General features: G+C 50.8%; 1 protein-coding gene across 1 annotated transcript in view; it reads left to right on the forward strand.

The window, feature by feature from the left end:
* Window positions 1–1,096: 1,096 nt before the first annotated feature.
* SLC43A2 (solute carrier family 43 (amino acid system L transporter), member 2) overlaps window positions 1,097–13,687 on the forward strand; it is a 27,548-nt gene continuing 14,957 nt past the window's right edge. Inside the window, exons 1-4 of the mRNA XM_008940462.1 lie at window positions 1,097–1,271; window positions 8,665–8,854; window positions 9,835–9,890; window positions 10,610–10,686. Of these exons, the coding sequence (XP_008938710.1) occupies window positions 1,154–1,271; window positions 8,665–8,854; window positions 9,835–9,890; window positions 10,610–10,686 (441 nt within the window). The 5' untranslated portion in view covers window positions 1,097–1,153. The remainder of the gene's footprint in view (window positions 1,272–8,664; window positions 8,855–9,834; window positions 9,891–10,609; window positions 10,687–13,687) is intronic.

Here is a 13,687-nt window from a genome sequence, read left to right on the forward strand (position 1 = left end):
CTTAAGGGTGGCCCTGTACTCTTCGCAGCATTGCAGGGGGCTGGCTCAGGACCCCCCCACTCCGAGCAACCCAAGTCTGGGGTCTCTGCCCTAAGCAAAGCCCTGGGGGGCTGTCTGGGGCCGTGGTGTGTAGCCAGCCCATTTCCCCATAGTGCCCGACTGAGGCGTGCTCTGGGCGGAGGAAAGGCTCATCTTGTCTAAAATGGCCACCTGCCTTATGACCCAGGGTTGGCCCCGGTGCTGTGCACCTGAGGGGTCCCTGGAGCGGCCCCTTGGCCAGCCAGGTCTGTCCCCAAGTCTGCCTCTCCCTCGGGTGGGCCCCCGGGGCAGGTGGAGCTGCAGACAGTTAACCCGGCTGCAGCATCTGTGGGGCAGCCTGGGGGTGCCAGTGTGCTCAGCTGGAGCAGCAAGTGCCACGGGCTGTCCCTGCCAGCGCCCCTGGCTGGCTGCACAGCTAGGATGGGCAGGATGAGACCCACTTTATGTCCCAGCAGTTAGCAGAAGGTGCTCCTTGAGGAGCCATCTGTGGTACAAACAGCATCCATAGGCAACATGGCACATATAGGACCCATGCTCACCTTTCAGAGCAGATCTGTGCTCCTGCATGGGGCAAAGTAGACCTGGTGGGTCCCTAAAGCCACCGTTAGGGCTGGGGGGTTTCAGTTCCAGCCCCTGCCTGCAAGCAGCTGGGAGATGGGGATGCTGGCTGAAGGCTCCTGCTCTGGCACGTTCTCTCTTGCTGCCTAACAAATGAGCAGCCTGCCCCGTGCATGTGGTGGGGGAGTGGGCTCCAGGCAGCTGCTGCTTGCTGCATTTTCATACCTGTTGCTCGGAAAGTGGAACGAAGTCCTTGAACGTCCCTCTGTGGCACGGTGTGTGCCGTGGAGGGGCTGCTCCAAGGGCACCTGTGCTCCCTCACCCCTCCGGGTAACTTGGCAAGCTGGTACCTGCAAAAACAAGTTTTACACCCGAGTGCTTTGCAATGAGCAGGCAGGCTCGCTTGCTTTCTTCTGAAACTGCTTTTTTACACTCTTTGAGTACAGTGTGCTGTGTCTGTGGGCTCACTGGAGGTTGTTTTGGTCCCTTCAGGTTGAGACTCTAGACAGGAGCATCTTCCCAGCACAACAATGGCACCCACACTGGCTACTGCCCAATGGCATCCACAGCCATCATTGAGAACCTGCTCTTCTCTGCTGTCCTGCTGGGCTGGGGGTCCCTCCTCATCATGCTGAAGGCAGAAGGGTTTTATTCCTACCTATGTGATGAGTCGGGTAAGGATGCTCTGGAGGCTGATGTGAATAAGCTGCTGCTGAGGTTTGCTGGTGTGATTCCTTGTCTTAAGGTGGTGTGGGACTGGCTAGAGCTCCAGGTGAGTCCTGGGGTAGAAGGAAGGGATGTGCACTGCTTTCCAAAACTGATGGCATCCTTGTGATGGTGTAGTGTGCCTCTAGTTGCTGTTGTTTTGCAGAGGAATAGGAAAAGAAGTCTTAAAAATCAGTTCAGGTTCTTCTGGATGGCCTTTTGCACTTGGGCATGAATTCTTCTTCTGGATGGTGGCCTGGCTGGTCTCTGAAAAGGGAGGCCTGATGGGTTCTGGGAGATGATGATCTGTGGGCAGAAAGTCCTGAGTTTGCAGGAGGAAACCGTAGGGACCTTTTCCTTAGTGACAGGAGGGAAAAGAGCATGGGTGACCATAAGACTAGGGGAGTCTAGTGCTGTTGAGGAGAAGCTGCAGAAATAAATGCTGCTGATATTTTGCTCCTCTCCCTCCTCAAACACCCAGGATGTGCTCAAACCAGCCTATGTCTCTGAGGGCTTGAGATTCACCTTCTGGGCCAGGCAGAGAAAGCCATTGTCCATGTTGCAGCCACAGCTGTAGAGGGAAGGAGGCAGTCTTGTGGTGTGGGAAGGATAATCCTGGGAAAACAAACATGTAGGAGGACATGTATCCCCAGCCTGGGCATGGAGGGAATTGTGGTGTGGGGAATCCCACACTGTGGTAGGGTGGACAATGGGGTTAAAAGGAATCTGAGGGTGAAAGTGTGGTATAGATGTGGAAAGCTGCTTTGGTGACAGAAAGCTTGCATGTGCTCAGAAGGGACTAGCAAGGTGAAGAGAGGTGTTTGGCTCTGTCCAGAGATGTGTGGTGGTGGGTGAGATGAGGAGGAGGATCAGCTCATTCAGGGCTGGTGAGCATGGGGATGGAGGAGGAAGCAGCAGGGGAGGACAAGGAGTTGAAAATAAGCTCACAGACCCTCAGTGGGTAATGGTTGAAAGTAATGGGAAAAATGTGGGGAAACAAAGTCCAAGCAAAAAGTAACTGTGAACAATGTGAGGACACTTTGTTTTCCCTCAGTCACCAGCAGCCTGTTATGGTCTTTCTGCTTTGGGTGCCTGTGGGCAGCTGCCTCAGTCTTGTAGAGCCTGGGTTGGTGTACCTGGCAGATGTTTGAGTCTTCTACCATCCTATGCTCTGCTTGGAGAGAGGTGCTTCCAGGTGTCCCTCAGGTCTCCAGCAGTGCCCCAGACTGCACGAGGGAGAGTCCCCAGTGGCTGCAAACCATTCAACACTCCTGTTCAAGGCTGCTGTGTTCTCTCCCAGCCATGGTGACTTTGTCATAGGCCTGTGTAAGGGATCTCATTAAACCTATCAGGTCCAGCTTTCTGCACTGAGATAAAGCCCCAAGAGCTGATAAGCAAATGCTGACTGTCTCCAAAAGCAGCCATTTTCCTATCTGCTTCCTGAGGTGTGCCCTGCTGACAAGGGCTCTGCTTCACTTGGGGCCCACCTCCTATTCTCTGATTGCTTTCAATTCATCCACCTTTGCCCCAGATGGGGTGGGTTCACCTTGGCTTCTCAGCCCCTTTGCAAAGCTGTGGTTTTTCTGGCTCTCCCCTTGGGAGTGCCCATGCCGCAGATCAGCAGGGAAGATGCAAATATTTGGACTCTGGTGGAATTGCTGCCCTGGGGGAAACTTCTTCCTCCCAGAGACTAACCTGTGCCCTGAGGCAGAAGAACTCAATCCCTGAAAAGAAATTTATGTAGCCAAATGTTCTCATTGTCCTCAAGTATCTGGCTATCCATGCTGAACTCAGTGATGGCTTGTGATGAGCATCAAGGACCAGTTACGCCGGTTCCCTCATTCATCCATGCTTGCTCATTTTCCTCTGTTTTTGACCTCATTGTAGTAATCTGAGTGCTTTGGTAGGGAAGAGTCTTATCTCTACACATGGGTAGGGCAGGCTCCCTCCCAGCTGCACTGCAGTGGTCACTGAATGATGGGTACTGAGCTGAACTTGACCTTCGCTGGGATTAGGATGACCCAGTCATTGCCTTTCTCAGCATAACCTATTGAATCCTGCAGCCTGAATGGGTACTTGGCTGGAAGATTGGGGCAAACAAATTATAACTAGTAGCCTTTGGGCACTTGTTGTTCTTAATGCTGCTGTGTGCATGTAAGTATTGCAAAAAAAATAAGACTTTTCCTAATGAGCCAAAGGTTTTTGGCAGGGCTTTCTGTTTGTCAGCAAAAGCTCTTGCACTTTGTGATGCCTTCCAATGAAGGGGAAAACTAGACCTTGTCCCCTCTGCAGGCTCTTCTCTGAAGGTAGCAGCAGCTGCCCAGAAAGTGACTGTAGTTCATGAAGGGCTCCTTGTCTTCCAATCCTCCTTTCCCTTGGCTTCTGGTAGTGGATTTTACTCTGCCACTGTGCAAACATGTGGGTTCTGCCAGACTAACTCTGTTTTGAGAGGGTGGAAGTGGACATCTAGAAAAAAAAATCCATGTCAAAATAACAAATATTTAAAAGCAGTTGTGCAACTGGGTTTGAGTGGGGGATTGTGGCTGTTCTGGGCGGCAGGTTTGGCCACATCCTGAAAGGTATGTTTGAAATTTGCTGACAAGGAGTCTGGTAGTGGCACTTTGTTCCCATTTTAATTTTACTACACTACTACTTGGCCTTTAACCAACTGAAGCAGCATCTTTTCTTCAGTGCAAATGCTGATTCTGCAGTCTTTATCAGGATTTGGGCCTTATCAGCTGTTGGGGAACTTGATCCGTTACGGGTATGGCGTTGCTGCGATGTTACTGGGATTGGGAAGCTCAAGGGTCTGAGAAGTGTTAAAAAAGAGTCTTGAACTTGGTAATCTGATCACAAAGAGCAGAGATAAGGAGCCAGTTGGACAGAGGGCCTTCCTGGAAGACAGGGCTGCAGAAAACCCAAGGGATGATAAGCTAATTCACTTAGAGCAGGTTAATGCAACTTAACGCAGGCATTTAGTTGGGGTCTGTGATGGGGAACTTGCAGGCTGAAGGTCCCTTCCAAGCTGGTAAGATGTGATGGTGGCTTGTGGAAAGGCTGCGGGTGTGACCTGGTAAACAGGACGAGAGTAAAATGTGGTACACGTTCGATTTGCACAGGAAACCTGCTGTGTTGATTAGCAACTGTCGGCGGTGTGGCAGAGCTGCACGGGGAGGTGCTGGCCCCGGGTGAGAACTGCTGCAAAAGGAAGCTGCAGCTGGGGAGAGAAGGAGATTGAGCTGGAGGTGGTGCCTCAGTTAGGAGGCTTTTCAGCTGGTTGATCCTGGAACTGCAACTGGATGGCCAGGCAGAGAGGGAAACCCGAATAAATTGTTTGCAGTGGTTTAAAGCAAGAACATCTCCTCCCAGTTCCCAGAAGTATGACACCATCCTGAAGAGAGAAAACATGTTCTTATGTGGGCAGACTGCAGATCAGTTGTTTGCACATGTCTTTCACTCAGACTTCTTTAACCAATGATCCCAGACTCTTTGGTCCTGACTTTTTTTTTCCCCCCCCTCACCTTTTTTTTTTAAATGGAATGTGAGGCTGCACAAGCTGTCCCACAGAGTATTGCCAGGGTGGCTGGAGGTGTGTCCCTGCTTGGATCTGTCTGCTCCATAAAACAAGATGAAAGAAAACCTCCTCTCTGCTGTCTGAGATGGCAGTCACTCCTGAAAAAGCCAGACGTTCCTCTGGTAACATGGTGTGTGCCTGGGATTTGAAGAGGTCAGCAGAGAGTAGTTAATGATTGACCCTCACATGAAACCCACAGCACTTAATTTGGGAGAGAGGATGACTTTAAAGGCTCCAAGAAGAGCCTGAACAAATCCCAGCGATGAGGTTGACATAAATGATTACCGAGGCAGCCTTCCCCTCACCTAAGCTGCCATTCTTTAAATAGTAACTTGAACTACTAATTGGGCAGTAGAAATCCTGCTGCTTGTAGGGGGAGTGCTGTAAAAATAGACAGTATGTTCTTGTAATTACTGATAAAGACTTGCAGCTTCTTCTGGCGTGACAGTGAGGTGGCAGCGAGGGTGCAGGGACTGGCCCCTGCTGCTGGCTCGCCCGGGTGGCACTCCTGTGTCAGACCTGGCACACTTTCCTGCAGGAGGATTTGGGGAGGGCACCACTGTCAGCACGGAGACAGCCCTTCCCCAAAGCACTTTTGCAGATGGAGCCAGGCACGTAGGAGACTTTCCTCAGCAGTGTGGCGTGTGCTGATCTGGAGCAGGATCTGAGCTGTGACTGAGGGAAACTGCTGTTTGCTGTAACCAGGTGTGTTAGGTAGGTGAGTAGTTAGGCAGGTTCTCTGCCCATTAATCTCCTCATCACTGCATGTCATGTGTTGCCACTTGCTCTCCTGTGCTGGTGACCTGCTGGCACGTGAATCTGCTCCCCAGGGAGAGAGACAGCTCTTGGCTGGACTTTGTGCATACTGCACACACCTGCAGCCCCTTCAAAATGTTCTATTTATGGAGATGGCTCAAAGGATCAGAGGATGTCAGGGTGCCAAGGGCTGCTTGAATCCTTTCCATTACGCCTCGGTGGATCTTCTCTTGTTGCTCAGGGGCTGAATCTATTTTCACAAACAATTTGTATTTCCACATAGCCCTGTTGCCTGGCCCCTCCTCAGAGCTGGCAATAAGCAGCTGTAAACAACGTGGTTGGTTCAGGCAGGGACTGAAGTTTGGTGCCCTGTTCCCAGCCTTCCTGGGTGCAGCAAGTCTTCAGAGAGGGCCAAGTTTCCTTGATGTTTCTGAGCTGTCCTCTTCACCTCCCTGTGTGTGCCATCAGGGGGTCTGCCAGCAGGTGTATGCTGCACGAGCCCCTGGGGTCATGCTGCAATTGTGCACAGCCACCCATTAACAGCAATTCATCTGCTCCAGCTTTACATGTTCAATATTTGCTTTGAGATCTCTTCGTGGGGAGGGTTGACAGGCTCTTTAACATGTGCAGCCAGAAGTTATAAGGTCACTGTGCTGTCCATGTCCCTCCACCCTTCTTCCACTCCACAGCTGAGCTCTCTCTGTAGAGTGCTGACACAGGGAAACTGCTACTACTTTGTCACTCTTCTCCCCCACCCCCTTGTTTTCCCAAGTTTAACCTCTCACCCACATCTGTTTCCTATGAATTTATCTTTGTGGAGAGTGCAAAAAGTCTTGATGCTGTGTGTGAAGCTGTGAGCCTGTGCCTGCCTCGTGGAGATGCTGTTGAAATTCAGGGTTTAAAATCCCAGGCCACACCAAGAGGAGATTGTGAGGGGGGCGGGGAAATGGATTGAAAAAGATTGAGAAACTGTAGAAAGCCTCCCAAGTCTGGCTAGGACTGATTTCTAAGGATGTGACTTGGGAGTCTCAGGCTGGAGTGCTGCCCTCCCTGCAGAAGGGGTGCTGATGGGACATGTGGCTTTTGGGGGATATCTCTGTTGCTTACTCTGGCTATCCATGCCTAGCAGGGCAAGAGAAGGGACAGATAAAGGAGGGGCAGATGTTCTCAGAAGCACATGGTAAGGGGAAAGAACAAAGTCATCACTGTCCACAGATGCTTTGCAACAATTTTAGTGAAGGTGTTGGTGAGAGGACATGTGGATTTTGGGGGATATCTCTGTTGTTTACTCTGGCTATCCATGCCTAGCAAGGGCAAGAGAAGGGACAGATAAAGAAGGGGCAGATGTTTTCAGGAGCACATGGTAAGGAGAAAGAACAAAGTCATCACTGTCCACAGATGCTTTGCAACAATTTTAGTGAAGGTGTTGGTGAGAGCAGTGTAAATGGAGAGGAATGCCCTGTGCCTTCCCCAGAGTGCTGGGAGGGGAAAGAGGAAGGTCTGCAGGCAGCTCATAAGCCTCAGATATCAGGGTCTGAATTCCTGCAGAAGCCTGGTGTCTGGAAGGTGGAGCGTGGTTTGTTTGCAGTGGACACAAAGCTGGGAGGGCTGCTTTGGCCAGATAGAACCAGGGTGAAACCAGTAGCTGTAATGGTGCTGGGGTAGAAGGGAAGGAGTTGCAAGGTGGACACTGATCTCTAGAGACACAGGGAGGGTGAGAGCAGCCAAGGGGATCTCCTCCACGAGCTGCACCAAGCAGTGACTGTGAAATCACTTGTGCGTGAGGGATTCCTGCTAATTAACTAACTAACCAGGGCTTGCTGGGAGTCTCTAGTCTTGCTTCATTGCAGGTGGTTATGTGGGTGATTTCCTCCATTCATTGATCTGACAAAGTCCCATATTAAATGTGGAGGATAGTGTTCTATGTCACAGGCTTGCAGCAGCAGTAAGAAAGCAAGTGCTTTGTCATTCCAGCAAAGGTTACTCCCAAGTCAGATAAGTGCTGGGAGAAGGAGAGGTGGAGTGCACTACAGCTCTGAGTTAAAGTCTAAAAGTATATGTGCTCACTTGTGAAGTTGTAAGCCACCTTGGAATAGTCTTGTAACAGGAGCAGAGCTGACATGAGGCAGTAAAACTGCTGTTGCAAATAAAAGGGAACTTCTTTCTTTCTTTTTCTTTTTTTTAACTGTCCTGTTTCTGTCTTACACAAGGCAGGCTCTGTTCAGCGTGGGAGTTTGCATGCAGAGTTCCTCATGTAAGGGCAAGAACAGAAAGCTGCAGATCTAATTGATCTGTATGGCCTAAACCCACGTGGAAAGAATAGAAAATGGTAATTATGGGGCAGAAGTTAAAGCTGCATCAATCCTTTTACAAATGGAGAAGGCAGGTGAGCTGCTAGCCCTCCTGGGAACAGGGTAGTTAAATCCAGGAAGGATTTTTCAGAGCCAGGCCAGTCAGGAAGCAAGGTAGCTAATGCAAAGCCATTCCTCATCCTGATGGCTGCAGTGAGGGTAGGAAGCTTTCCATCTGAGCAGGCTGTTGCTCTGTGCCAGCCCTTGTCAGCCCAGTGTCTGGGCCTGAAATAACTGACTTGGCTGTGGTCATTGCTCCCAGTTTAGATAGGGAAAAGATCTGTGAGAACATGCCAGTTGAAGATTAGGAGGACCATTTTTTGGTGTTGGTCCCTTTGGGCTCTGCTGGATTTAATACTCTGTAGTTGCCAGGGCCTTGCTGTGTAGTTTTCATAAACTAATGACTTTCTGTCCTTAAGTTGTTCTCCCGCTGCTGCTTGAGATCCTTGTCCCCTGGGTGCCTACACATCCTTCTCCTGCTCCCAGATGGACTCATCAGGTGTCTCTTGTCCTGTTTCTTTTCTTTCCCTTTTTCCTTTCTCACAGTTTACAATAACTGGAGTGTGGAGGGTACATGGCCAGTGTGCTGTGCCAGCCTGCACGCAGGGCTTTTCTCTTTCCTCCCTCCCACAATGCTGCAAGCCTCATCCTAACACAACAATCTTCTGTCATCCCATGCAGAGAACACCACCAGCAGCCCTGAACATGAGAACAGCACAGCTTCAGAGCACAAATGGCCTTCCTGCAATGCCCAGGATGAAATGCTGAACCTGGCCTTCACCATTGGCTCCTTCCTGCTCAGTGCCATCACGCTGCCCCTGGGAATTGTCATGGACAAGTATGGCCCTCGGAAGCTGCGGCTGCTGGGCAGGTCGGTGTCCTGGGCTCCCTGGGTGGGCTGAGGGGTGAAATCATGGGTTGTCTGGGCAGATGGGTGCTGTTTGGGTGCTGTGCCTGTTGCAGAGTCCCTCCAGCCTTGGGAACTGTATGAGGGATATGGCTGGGAGCTGCTGGGCACATACAGGGCACCAGAGCAGCTCTGGGGTGATTTCAGCCAGCATGGTGAATTGCTCCACAAGGGAAGGGCCTGGACTCAGTGTCCCCAGTTCAGCTTTCCAGTGTTGCTCTGTGCTCCCTGGCCAGATGGAGCCTGGAGGAAGAGCGAACTCATTTGTGAGTCATGGAGGGTGGCTTTTTCCTTGAGCTGGGAGCTATGTCCTGAGAGGCACAAAACCAAGATGTTACATCATCACTTACAAGCTGGGGAGTTAACTCGGGGGTGAACATGTCCTGCCTGCCTTTTCTAGGGCCCTTTTCTGCCATGTGGTGTGTGTTGCCTTCTGCCTCAAACAGCAAGGTTTGAGGTCAAGACAGCTGCTTCTGTCATGGCATGTAGGGATTAGTGACTTGCTGGGCACAGTGGATCCCAGCACTGCTGAATTTTAATGTACTGAATTGTACCAGAAAGCAACTGGCCTGTAGGCAGAGTGAGAAAAATGTGGCAAGTCTGACTCAGACCCTACCAGAAAGAAGCTGAGAGTGCTGTGACCATGGCTGGGTCTTTGGTCACCTTGAGCTGAGGGCTGACAAAGCTCTGTGCTGGAAAACCAGTAGGGAACTTGTGTCCAGCAAGTGCTATATCCTGGGAGGAAAGGTTGCTGCCTCAGCCCTTGTGCAAGAGTTGTCTGTAATATTTGGGTATTTCCCTGGATTTTTCTTTCCAAATCACCAGTTTCCATCCCTCTTACAGAAATTACGATGCACTTGCTTAAACAAGTTGCTGAGGTAGACACATGATTTACTGCATGCGAGGCTGCCTGTCAGAAACTGATGGTTTTGGTTCCCTTTCAGTGCCTGCTTCGCCGTGTCCTGTGTGCTCATCGCGTACGGCGCCAGTAACCCAGACTGTGAGTGCACGTGTCCCTGCTGAGCTGGTCTGGGAGCTGTGGCGTGGGGTTTTTTTTTGAGGAAGTAGACAAGTGTGAATGGCACTGTGTGCTCTGTCACACCTCCAGTGCTTTCCTGGGGTCTTGCTGAGGACGCAAGCCAAGCATCTGCTGGCCCGTGGGAGTTGGGTGGCTCTGGGGAGGGCTAGTGTTTCACAGTGCTAAGTGGAGAGCATGGCAAGGGCCAAGCATCTGAGGTGGCTGTGTCTCAGCTTTGTGTTTGGGCAGAGCCAGGTCCTCTAAAGGAGCAATTTCAAATAAGTTTCAGGGCTGGGAAATGGGTAATAGCACATGATGTGTCATCAGCTGTCTCACCAGGGATAGATGGAGTTTGCTTCTCCAGACCAGATAGTGAGAGGGTACTTTGGATCCGGTTCTTTCAAGTGAATCTTCCTTTTAAGACCCATTCAGACAAGCTGCATCAGCAAGTGTGTTCATTAGAGAAAAGCAACCCTTCCATCCTGGAGAGAGATGATCCTGTGTTGGACTCTATCTTGGGGAAGAGCCCTTCCCCTCTGGGTGACTGGGGAGGTGGCTGCTGGGGCAGGAACAGCAGGGCACATCCTGGGGGTGTTGATTCACTGAGGTTCTTAACTGTCAGAACCAAAGCCCTCAGGGCTCTGTCTCCTTTCCCTCTTTGCTCCAGTAAAAGCTGAGGGTGGTTTTTTTTATTGTTGCAGCTCTGTCTGTCCTGATATTTATTGCTCTGGCTCTGAATGGCTTTGGTGGGATGTGCATGACCTTCACATCGCTCACGGTAAGTGCAGAGTTATTACCTGACTGGTTTGTTCCTTACTATGCCTCTGAGCTGGAGGAGCAGGAAAGAACAAAGTAGACTTGTGCCTGTGGCTTGAATAGCACATGGTTTTGTTCAGTACAAAGGGTCAGGCACTCTTACCTGAAAGGCTGAGCACTCAGTGGTTATTCTAAGTTTGTTTTTTTTTTTTATCCCCAGTGTTTTTTTTTTTCCTTTGCCTTCCCCTTGCATCTCAGGTGAAGGTGGGAGGAAAAAAGTGTTTTTGTCTGGGACTCAAATTGTCATATGCCTGTACATGCAGTGCTCAGCTACCTGGCGCAGATCAGGTGAAGGTGGGAGGAAAAAAGGAAGTGTGTTTGTCTGGGACTCAAACTGTCATATGCCTGCACATGCAGTGCTCAGCTACCTGGCGCAGGCTGGACGTGTGTTTGCACTGGACTTAGCACTGGTGTACTGCAGGAGGAATCATCAGGGCACAAACCCTTGCAGAGGGGTATGAGCAGCTTTCTGCAAGTGCAGGTTGCATCTCTCCCCAGGAATATGCTTGTTCTTGAGCACTAAAGCTTTTACTTTTGGAAGGGTGAGAGTCCCTTCCAGGTTTCCTTAGAAATGCTGCATTATTGAATGCACCCAGCCCCATCTGTGGCAGCCCACTCTAGGTCTGTGTAGTGTGTGGGTTGTGTTGCAAGCACTGGTCAGTGGCTGTCAGCTGGATTTCTAGGTTTTGGTGGTTTTTGCCTGGAGACAGAAGCAGTATCATCCTCTAAGTACCTGCTTGGTACCTCATGACCCTGATCCTTGTCAGTGTGGCTGAAACAGGCTGGGTGGCAAGTCTCCCAGAAAACAGTTTGGGAAGCACTGATGTTTCTTAAACCGTGGCTGAACACTTTCAGGTTTGGATTGCATTACCTTGAACTTGCTGCTGAAGTAAAACTTTGTTAAGATTACCTCTATTTTAACAAGGCTTAAACATTGGCTGAACTCCCGAGGCCGAAATTCGGCAGAAGCTGGGTTTACAGATCAGTGTGTGCTGTGACGTTGACTGCTGCTGTCACTTTCATATTGTCAAAGCTTTCAAAACTCTGTGCAGATGTCAGTCTCTCTTTCGTGTGTGGTGTTCTTCACTAGAAGCCTTGGCTGTGGTCCCAAAGAACCATGGGGCAAATGTCATCCTGCCACGCTTCAGATAAAAGCAAGGAAGAGAGGAGAACATCAGTACTGCTGTGGGAGGGGATTCCCATCCTGCTGCTGCTGCTGCCACTGGTTATTGCCTCTATGGGTGGTTAAGGGGTCACGGATGATTTTGGAGTCACTGGTGATGATAGGAGGGAGGGCAGGGTCAGGGCAGATATATATCGATGTGCTGGACTGTGGCTTTTAGCACTAGAAGTAGTGAGCTAGAGCAACTTATTAGTGGCCTCATTAGTGAGCCAGTTCTGCAGCACTAAAGAAGCACAGTGGCTGGAAAAAGGTCAAATCTTCCAAGAAAAGATCCAAGCCTTGAGGAGCTCTCAAGCAGTGATGCTGTGATGTCTCAGAGGGAGACCTCAGGTGGAGCCCATCCCCTCCAGACAGCAGTGTCTCTGTAGAGAGCTGAGGTGGCTTCAGGCCTGATTTCTCAAATCCAGTTTCAGCTGTAGCTGCTCGTGCCTCCCTACAGAGGCAGTTTGGCACCTGAGGCGTGCGAATGGGATTAAAAATAGTCTAAAGTGGGAGGGAAGCTTTTCTTCACCTGCATCACAGTGTAGCTGTGGTGGTGACTGTTTAAAGTTAAAAGCAGGTGTATTTTGCTCATTGGTGGCTTACTGTTTTGTTCTTGCATGGTCCTGCCTGCAGGTTGGGGTGCTTGTGGTATGTCAAAACCATCTGTGGTGAAGTGATGATCTCTTGTGGGTTCCTTCCACCTGTGGCCCACGAAGACAGGGACTGTGGCAGGGGAGGGACACGGGGATGATGGGCAGTGTGGCTTGTGCCCACTGTGCTCTGCCTTGTGGCCCAGGGAGGCTGAAGTAGGTGCTGAAAGGGGAGGCTCAGAGACCTTTTTAAGGATGTTCATTACACAGTGGTGGTGAGCACTAATCAGCTGCTGGTGCCAAGTAAGCTTGTTCTGGCTGACACAGGCACTGGCTGCTGAGCGTGCACGTGCATGCACAAGTCAAAGCAAGGTGACTCCTTTCTGCTGCCAGCTGCAAGTGGCCTGAAGTGCTCCAGGAAATGGGTCAAACCCACTGGTGTGTGAGCTGCTCCTCGGGCCACCCCAGGTGGGTTACAGTTGCCACTTTGTAGTGGGGTGGCTACGAAGGGAGCCTCTGCAATGTGTGGGGTTGGGATGCTCCCTGGGTGCTGCAGCTTTGGGTGCTTCACCAGGTGTTGAAACCTCCTGAGACACTTGCGTGCGTGGGCATGGTGTGATTTGATGGGAGGGCAGGAGCTGGGGATCCTCAGCAGGGGATAAACAGGATCTCTGAGGACTGCAGCCTGGGACAGTACTCCACGAAGCTTTGCCTCTTGGGTTTAAATCCTTTTTCAGTAACAAGCACCCAGGGTGCTGTGAAAGCACGTGGCAAGCTGTGGAGCCAAAGCAAGCTGCTGTTCCTGGGTGCCCTGTGTTGTGGCTTGGGGAGGCGGGGGAGCAGAGTGAGCAGTGCTGCTCCCAGTTCTGGGAACAAGGTCAGACTGTGCCTGCTGCCCAAACGCAGGGGGGAGATTGCTGCCTCGTGGCTTGCTCTTAGCCAATGTCAGTGAAGATTGGAAATGGAAACAGATCTGTCTTGGTGGCTCGGACAGCAAGGCAGGAATCTGGCACTGGGTCTGCTCCGGAGCTGTTTCATGCAAAGAAATAAACATGTGTGATAAATTACCACAAAGAGCCTTTTATAGATTGTTTTCTGTCCCGTTTTCCTTTCAAAGAATTACAGCTGTTTTGCTCTGTTTTTCTGCTAAAAACAGTGCCCTTTAATTGCAGTGGGGTGGAGGGTGAGGGGGGCATCTCTGTGTAGGG

This window comes from Merops nubicus, unplaced genomic scaffold (assembly GCF_000691845.1).
Source record: "Merops nubicus isolate BGI_N331 unplaced genomic scaffold, ASM69184v1 scaffold12505, whole genome shotgun sequence".
NCBI classification, from domain to species: Eukaryota; Metazoa; Chordata; class Aves; order Coraciiformes; family Meropidae; genus Merops; species Merops nubicus.